The 9,144-nt window shown below is 32.8% G+C and overlaps 1 protein-coding gene across 2 annotated transcripts; it reads left to right on the top strand.

Annotated features, from left to right (window-relative positions):
- Positions 1–341: 341 nt before the first annotated feature.
- On the top strand, positions 342–6,514 carry LOC142976368 (venom serine protease inhibitor-like). 2 transcript variants are annotated; one of them, XM_076119652.1, is made up of 4 exons: positions 342–501; positions 3,048–3,230; positions 4,038–5,191; positions 5,541–5,723. In XM_076119652.1, the coding sequence occupies exons 1-3, from the start codon at positions 420–422 to the stop codon at positions 4,040–4,042; spliced, it is 270 nt and encodes an 89-aa protein (XP_075975767.1). In that variant the 5' UTR covers positions 342–419; the 3' UTR covers positions 4,043–5,191; positions 5,541–5,723. The 2 variants fall into 2 exon arrangements, with proteins under 2 accessions (XP_075975767.1, XP_075975766.1); XM_076119651.1 differs by lacking the exons at positions 342–501; positions 3,048–3,230 and adding an exon at positions 6,181–6,514 and having other exon boundaries at positions 5,041–5,191.
- Positions 6,515–9,144: the final 2,630 nt, after the last annotated feature.

Here is a 9,144-nt window from a genome sequence, read left to right as displayed (position 1 = left end):
CAGACATAAGCAAAACATGAGCTCACTGTCGCACTTTCAAGGGTTTTTTTATCTGCGAAAATAGTAAATTTACCACTATTCTAACTTCAAGATGCTTGGACAATAATTGTGAATTTATTGTTGATTAATAGCAATCTTGTAAGTTATATAATGAATATATCATATAGCAAGAAATAACGATTGAAAACGACAGTGTTACCACATTTTTACTCATCACTGTACTTGTACAGACAAACAAATTACCAAAGTTTATTTTTACAACGTCAGTACAAACAGATCCTGTATAATTATTTCTCACGTTGTATTCTAACTAGTCGTAGTCGTTGACTCATCTAACGACTAGTCAAACGACTAGTTTATAAAACCGAGGTGTTGTGTTGTTGAGGCATTATTTGTAAATAAGTTGTGTAGCGATCAACATGGTTTCTCGTGTGGTTATTTCCTTGTTCGTGGTTGTTATAGCGTATGCTGTTGCTACGCCTGTTGATGAGAAACCATTAGGTAAGAAGTGTCTTTATATATTTTCATAATACATACATAATATCGAGGCTGTTGTACCCGAAGATATAGGCAAAGGTGTATGCAATACATTTACGTTTCCATTGATAATTTTAATGTTATTGTCTTGTTATTGACTAAGCGGAACTTATGTTTTGTGTAAATGGATTTCTATGTTTGGTCAGAGTGTTGGAATCATAACCGATTTCCAACCTCATTCCGGACGGAGATCCTCGTGAAACAATAAGATAATAACTGGTTAAACTCATCATTAGACTTATAAATTGACATTTATGTAACCAAATGTACACATTTGGATAAAATTTCATTTTGTTCTGTACGTTCGTACGTTTTTGCTCCATTTTATTTCAACTAGTACAAGCGACATAGTAAAATAAACAAAAAAATATATTAAGGCTAATTACCCAATATTGTTAAGTTTCGAAGTCAACAATTACGCAATATGAATAAACATCACCCAACTAGCACACAAGCTGCTTATACAGTCGTTATACAGCCTGATAGTTGCATAAGAGTCGTTCAAATGCTGTACAATTCTCTATAAGTTGTATACTAGCTATTAAAAAAACCCTTTAACAGCTAGGCGGGACAGTAGCCGTTTAGTAGGAAACTAATGACTTATAGTGATATATGAGCATGTAATTGCATCGCTAGACAGCCTAGGGAAGTATAACTGAGTTAATGGAATCTTCTATAACACCGTAAACTGTATAAGGGGAATTTAGGAGATAAAGGAGTTTAAACGGAGTTATGCGTTGCGCTTATAGCGCTCAAGAGCGTAAATAAGCTTTTTGTAATGCCTTAGGTTCTATAACAGATTTTTTTAGGGCTAGTGTATTACTCATCTATAAAAGAGTTGCGTAGGTCTTTAATAGCGCCTTGAGCGTTATATCAGATATTTATATGGCTTCTGTACGGCAAATAGATGTATAAGGTATCATTCGAAACATTTTTACAGCCATGGGGATTACAGAATTATGTTAAGCACCTAAAGCGCTATAACCGAGTAATATACCTTTATACTAAAGCTTAAAATTATTATCATAATATATTTACATAGGTGCAGTGGTGGTTCAGTCTGTCAACTGTTTTTAAAGAAAAAAAAAATAAAAAAAAAAAAATAAAACAAAATGAAATGAAATAAAATAAAATAAAATAAAATAAAATAAAATAAAATAAAATAAAATAAAATAAAATAAAATAAAATAAAATAAAATAAAATAAAATAAAATAAAATAAAATAAAATAAAATAAAATAAAATAAAATAAAATAAAATAAAATAAAATAAAATAAAATAAAATAAAATAAAATAAAATAAAATAAAATAAAATAAAATAAAATAAAATAAAATAAAATAAAATAAAATAAAATACTATTTTAATATTCAACGACTGACCCCTAAAAGTACGAGTAAAATGCTGGTGTGCGACCAAAACAGTTATATTGAAGCACTCCTATGCCACAACTGCAAAACCTTGACGTCTACAACAGCAAACACTAGAGCCTTTGTACAGCTTAAGGCGCTAGAGCAGATGTAACCAACTCTGAGAGCTGCTTGATCGAGACGACATTATAGCATTTGGTAAACATAGTTTTTGAGGTTATTACGATCTTTTGAAGATCATATAAATCTATAGCCTGGTAACGTTAACATAATTAAAATCATTTTTTATTACCTATAACCCTAATTAAATTATCTGTAACCCTCAAAGTCTTATTTATGTTCAAAATACAATTTCCAAATCCACATATCTATATAATTTTTGCACTTAAAACTGAATATTTTGAGGGCGCATGAAAATATTGACGATTATATACATATATATTGACAGCAAACTTGAACTCGCACTTTCATATCACGTACACAAAGAAATAAAAGCGATAGACTACTTAACTTGTTATTTTAATAATCCAATCCGTAAAAATAAAATGTCTCCTCATTTGTCACTGATGATTCATTTTAAAAAAATATATTTAGTTTACACCATAATAAACCGACTATATTACTAATTTAGAGCGTTAGCATTTATAACCGTTACACAGTAGCGCTAAAATAAGGTAAAGGTGGTATAATCGCGCTGCAAGAGCTTTTTCGAACGCTCGTGGCGCTAACCACCTCTGTACAACAGCTGGTAAGTGCCACGAAGCTGCGAAAAAGCTCTTGTAGCGCGATTATACCACCTTCATCTTATTTTAGCGCTCCTGTATTACTACTATACTACGTACTATTATAATTACTATTTACGACCACTGTAGATCCAATGTCGAGCTATAAGCTGGACAGTATGGGCCTATTTGACGCTACAAGAGCTCTGTAGCCGCTTATAGAACCACTATACTTCTTACTAAGGAGCCTAAGGCGTTATAAAAATCCTTTAACCGGCCATTGTACAGCTTCTTATAGCGCTTGTGTGCTAGTTGGGCAAATACCCACGTAATCTACGGCTTTGCAGAACGATTTGGACTGTTCGCCAACATATGAGTGGTGTATTTAAAAAATTAATAATACATTTTTTTCTTATTTCAGACTGCCCCGAACATGAAGAATACTACAAGTGTTCTCTAGAACAATGCTTCAAGACGTGTGCAGACTTGAAGAATTTCCCACCTTGTCCATCAATAGCTGCAGGTTGCTACAAACCGGCTTGCTTGTGCTCAGCTGGCTACCTCAGGAATTCTGAAGGAGTCTGTGTGCCCTCTGATAAGTGCTGTAAGTATTATTATTCTTATGTTCCTAAAATGGAATATACCACTTAGAAATAATGTAAGATCCTATTTAATCCTGTTAAATTGACTACTCGTTTACCAAGAATAGTCTACTATTTTCAGGGCGACTTTCACAACCATACCTACCATAAATTATTTGTAGATCACATGTATGTATGTATGTTAAACTGTAGATTTACATTATTGCTCAAACAAGACAGATTTTATAATGATTTTAAATGTCAAATGATCCCTATTTAATCGAATTGAGTGTAGGAAATCGCGCTACTCGTGGTTGTTGCACTGACGGAGTATGTTTCACAAAAAAACCTTTTTGTAATGAAAATTATGGCGACGGCCCAGAAATAAACCTTTATAAAATCAATTTAGATATATAAACAAACTAGATTACATACTCAAAGAAAGACAACTCAAAACTCAAAGAAAAAAAAATACCTTTAAAACAAATAGATCGACTTGGTCATCGCAAGAAAACACAAATTCGCCATAAACATTTCGGGACCATTAACTTCTTGTCGTGCTGTGTAGTGTGATACATACTAATAATCAAATCATGCGATGGCCAGGTCGGTCTATTTGTTTTAGAGGTACTTTTTTTTAAATTGGCATGATAATAACATACGTAATAACTTAAGACAGAAGTTCCTTTAAGTAGAGACTAAATAGATTAAACGACTTGGTATTATATAGATCTCACAACTTTTTACGGCGAGACTTGAGGTTTTTACAGAATGTTTTTGATGGCATTTATTTTTACACCTTGACATAATTACTTGTATTTCTTTTTCAGCATAGAAAATCGGTTCAACGGGCGACAAAACAATGAACAATACGTAAACATCGAATAAATAAATCATAATACAAAAAATATATCGTTTTATTTCATCATCCCGATAACAAAAGGCTATTTGTATGACGTACAAAATATTCGTGGAATCAATTATTCAGAAAACATATGCTCGACTGTTGGTCCGTTATTTTGGCATGGGAACAATTTATTACCTTGCCATATGTTCTTAGTTATTACTATACCTGCTACTTATCTAAAATATACAAGACGTATTAAAAAATCGAAAGTAACTCTTCAAATCAGATGATTGAATTAAATCAATTATTAGACAGAAAATTGAAATCAGTTTTTTGCTCTTCCGACATATGCCATATTTTCTATAATAGGTAACTATAAACTTCATCTTCTATAATAAGAAGATGCGATGCATTTTAATGTTTACTTACATAACAGGACGCCTAGGAAACGAAAGTGTAACCAGAGGTATGTGAAATTAACCCGCATTTATTAATTGCAATGTTAGCACTATGGAATAGGGGACGAGTTATAAACCGGGCATTTTGTTGAACTCCGGGCTAATATTGAGAATATTTTTATACCAATTACCCTCGTAGCATTTTGCAAGTTAGAAAATACTATTTAGGCTTAAGAAACAATGTCTGCATATCGACTACCGCAGTGACATTATTGGTTTGTATGCATGTAAAATAAAATGTAACGCTTTACTGTCACTCTGAAATATCTCCACCCGAAATAAGAAGTTGCAAGTTTGGTTCGTATCAACAATATCAAAAATATCTATGAATGAAATACTGTATTTTCTGTAATATTACCCTCTCGTTTAGTCTTTCACATTGCTGGTCTTAGACACGGGGTCAATGTTTTGCAACATATTGAGTACCTAACTTCCTAACTATATAAAATACTGCCTTTATTCTTATCTTCCTTAAACTCCGAACTTTAACTGGAATTAGCTTAAAATATATAAGTCTGACTCATAAGTACTGTATAAAATACAGAATTTTGATAGCCAAGGCATTATTTGCTAAAACGTTGTGAAGCAAACATCATGGCTTATCGAGTATTGTTAGTTTCCTTGTTCATATTCGCGGTAAGCTTTGCTTTACCGTCTCCGAATGAACCTGAACCGATGAGTAAGTTTTTGTTTGTTATACTTTAATCTACTAAATTCATTTACAAAACCATTTTACCAGTAATTTTCGAAGATTAAGGTGATGCACCCACATTTTATTAATAACTTTAGTCCCATGTATATTGACCGAGCCTGTTGTGATATACTGGGCACGTGCCCAAACTCCATTGATAGATATTTAAATTATAAAACACCGATAGCACTTTTATAAATGTTACGAAAAATTTAATTAAACCCGAGATTTAATTAAGATCTTGTGATCTGCAGTGATATACACTCAGACCAAATACAAAATGTTTTAAATGTATGTTTCATAAACCATTAATTTAATCCAATATTATTTATTTCAGAATGCCCAGAAAATGAGCAATATACCAAATGTTCCCTGATGTACTGTTTCAAGAGCTGCGAAGATTTAAATACTGTAAAATCGTGTCCATCGATTGACATGAACTGCTATCTACCAGCTTGCGTGTGTAAAAATGACTATCTCAGAGATGCTAATGGCATTTGTATTCCTGAAAAGAATTGTAGTAAGTAAAAAAACAGTTTACTATTTTTTTTTTAAATATATGATTTAATTGTCCCTTACGGTTTGTTTGTTGTTTGTTGTCGTATGGTTAGTGGTCAACCTAGTGCCAAAGTTGTTTCCTTACGGTGAAGAAATTGAATCGATAAAATGCTCGTTTTATCTGAGTTGAGTTGATTAAATATAAGTAATTTTAAAATTGTTGTCATCTAATGTATTTTTGAAATCAGTTAAACAAGACTATTCATAAAAAAAATGATGATTGAGAATTTAATGGCGTTACTCTATCTGTTTCAAAATATTAAATCTAAAATAGTTAGATCACTAATCGCATTTCGGAAATAAATATATAATATTTAATGAAATATATTTAAAAAATGCATTTAATTGTTAAAATATATGTATATACTTCACTATCGTAATTCGGATTTTGTTGAGTAAATATTCTACTTTACTTACAGAAAGAAAATCACAGAATCAAGTGGAATGGGAAACGGTGAATCGCGAAATTGAGAAACCGGTAAAAGAACGGTTCTGAAAATCCATACCAGGCTATTTACCTCAAGAATAAGCAATACCCGAAGACTTTTCGTATTTTCCATAAAAATGTGTAACGATATGACAGAGAGGCTCCTGCTACTCCTTCAGGTGATAGCTATTATTGAAATATGTATGTACCCCGTTCTGACTGAATGCTGAAGTGGCTCACAATTAAGAAGAATGTTATTTTTTAAGTTCCATGACACTTATAATAACTAATCTTAATTCATTTTAACATCCAAATAAACAATTTATTTTAAAATAAGTTTTTTTTCTGAAGTATACCTAATTGCATGATGAAGTAAACTTGAACCCAGTTTGTACTACAGTTGGGTCGTCCGTATAGTGCCGGATTCCTTTGAGTTCCATGACCTAGGGCGCGATTGTAGTACATACAATACGATCGATAAAAATAATACTCCATGGTAGATTGATAATATATAGATGATAACGCAGTATTATTAGGTTCAAAATTATATGAAATTTTGTCAGAAAATGGGGATCATTAATTTCTGTATGCTTTTGTAGTGATTGGCATGCCGCGTATCTTTTACAGTCTCTAAGATGTCCTGTTCTGAATAATGTTTGTAAAATACTGAACCATATCTAGGAGAGCGACTACATACAGTCCCTACATTCTATTTCATAGAAATAACAGTGCAGTCGCGTGGTGTTGACATAAACAAATGCATAACGTCTGCGATTCAGACAAGAATACCAGCTGTCTTCATTTTCTCAAGCAAATAGTTGGTTGATTACTGAAATATGATGGCATGGTCTACAACTGACGTGCTTTTAGTAATAAAATATGATTCTTTAGAGAAGTAATTTTTTATGGGTATTTGTTTTTATGACTAAAAGGCACTAAATGTATTTCAATGACGGTCAGATAGTTTAAAAACTTAAAAACGCATAGGATACTTTTTAATCATGGAAATATTTTTCACGCGGATAGCAGTAAGTATTATTATAAATAAATACATATTTCACAAAACAAGTCTGTCATTTCCAAACAGATTTCTACGTAATATCAATATCACAGTATCAACAACCAAATTAAAATAATGACAAAGCAATTAGTCCACTCAAATAAATATACCAACGACAAAATATACAAGCAACAATTGAAATTAATAACAAATAACCGTTCAAACATTTATTCAAACAGTTGCGTGAGTAAACACAATTTGTAGAACTTTTGTATCCACCTGAATATAATAAAGCAAAGGCCAAATTATGAGCAATAAAGCTTTAAACACCCCATGACTTGTACCGGAACTTTAAAACCGAATAATGCAATCCATTGTTCCTAAAATTTCAACGTTGCTAATGCAAATTTCACCACTCTATTGAAGCTCTACAATGGAAAGTCGTAAGTTCGTAGTGAGAACTGCTGAACGGTATGAATCAAATAGGCCAAATAATATTTCATTATAACTGCGCGTTTGGCACAGTGGCTGACGTGGTTACCTCGCCTAAATAACCACAGCGCCAAGTGTGGTGTATTCGAATCACACACCGGTCAAATATTTGTATAATGAGCACGAGTGTCTAATAAAAGCTTATAAATTTATCATTTTTTTAGCCAGCCTCAACGGATACAACTTATTATCAGTATTTTACATGGAGCCTATCTAATCCCTACCTGACCTTCACAACGCGATTATAACACGGTACAATCGGTAGGACTGGTTGTCAGAATTTCAAGCTTCTGACTACGGTGAACGACTGTCAAAGATCTTCGAAAATCACAGCCGGGATCCACAATTTAACGTGCCTTTCGAAACATGGAGGAACTCGATATGTTTAAGATGGTCACCCATCTTAGTTAACTGCTGGACCAAGGTAGTTGAGGGTTGTAGACCTGCGTGCTTCGGCGAGCACGTAAACTGACAGAGACATTTGACTGGTCGTGTCGGTTATCCATCCCACATGGCTATGAGAATAAGGGACGAGAGTGTGTTTCTGTGTATTGTGCACACACTTCGAAGATATAAACTAAGTCCCACACCACTGCGCTGGCTGGTTTCCATGAAACTGGCCGCCGCTGCACCTTAACCGAATATCGGCTGGGAGGATATTATAATTATAATACTTATCAAACTAAACAGCCTAAGTATAATAAAGTGTTGTTTATATTTTGTATGTTATGTTTGGCAATAACATCGTAATAATCAGTGAAGCTATTTTAGCCATATAGATGGAATTTTCCGTGTTTTGCATACATAACAAAATAATTATAGCAATTTTTTCCTGTATTGATTAGAATTAGGTTTGGTCTAATTGAATTAATCATACATAGCTGGTTAACTAACAACATAATAATAATATAGTTACAAGTAAGGCACAGTCCCGTATTTATTTTGTCATTTAAGGGTTAGTTTTACCGCTTATGGATAAACCTTTATTACAAACTAAGGGAAAGACAACGTATGAAAACAACTCTCAAAATTCCACTTGATAAGTTCACCGACACTTATTCAGCCGTGGTGAAAAGGGGGATTGAAGTTCAAAATCAAGTTAATAGTCAAGGAACGGTTCTGAATGTGACACTTAAATTCTCTCAAATACAAGATAGCCATGCGACAATTCTAAAACGCAATTCCGTTTCGCAAACTTACCTTTTCTATTCATGAAGCAATTTAAAATATCTCAACCGTTACAACTGTTTATGAATATCACGAAATATTTAAACGGCCCACTCACAAATGTACACAAAAATTCGTGTTCCCGTTGAAATTCCAGCGAAACGCTGTTAATGTTGCCGGCCGGCGGTTTTTCGAAAAAGTTGTTTTTCCTGCGGTTATGTTGGAAAATTAATATGAACGGAATTGTTGATATTTGCAAAGTAAATACAGTTTTTAGGATGAAAGTATATCTTTTGT

The sequence above is a fragment of the Anticarsia gemmatalis genome, chromosome 11 (assembly GCF_050436995.1).
Source record: "Anticarsia gemmatalis isolate Benzon Research Colony breed Stoneville strain chromosome 11, ilAntGemm2 primary, whole genome shotgun sequence".
Taxonomy (NCBI): domain Eukaryota; kingdom Metazoa; phylum Arthropoda; class Insecta; order Lepidoptera; family Erebidae; genus Anticarsia; species Anticarsia gemmatalis.
Note: the sequence above shows the minus strand (reverse complement) of the source record. Positions and strands in the feature narration are given on the sequence as shown.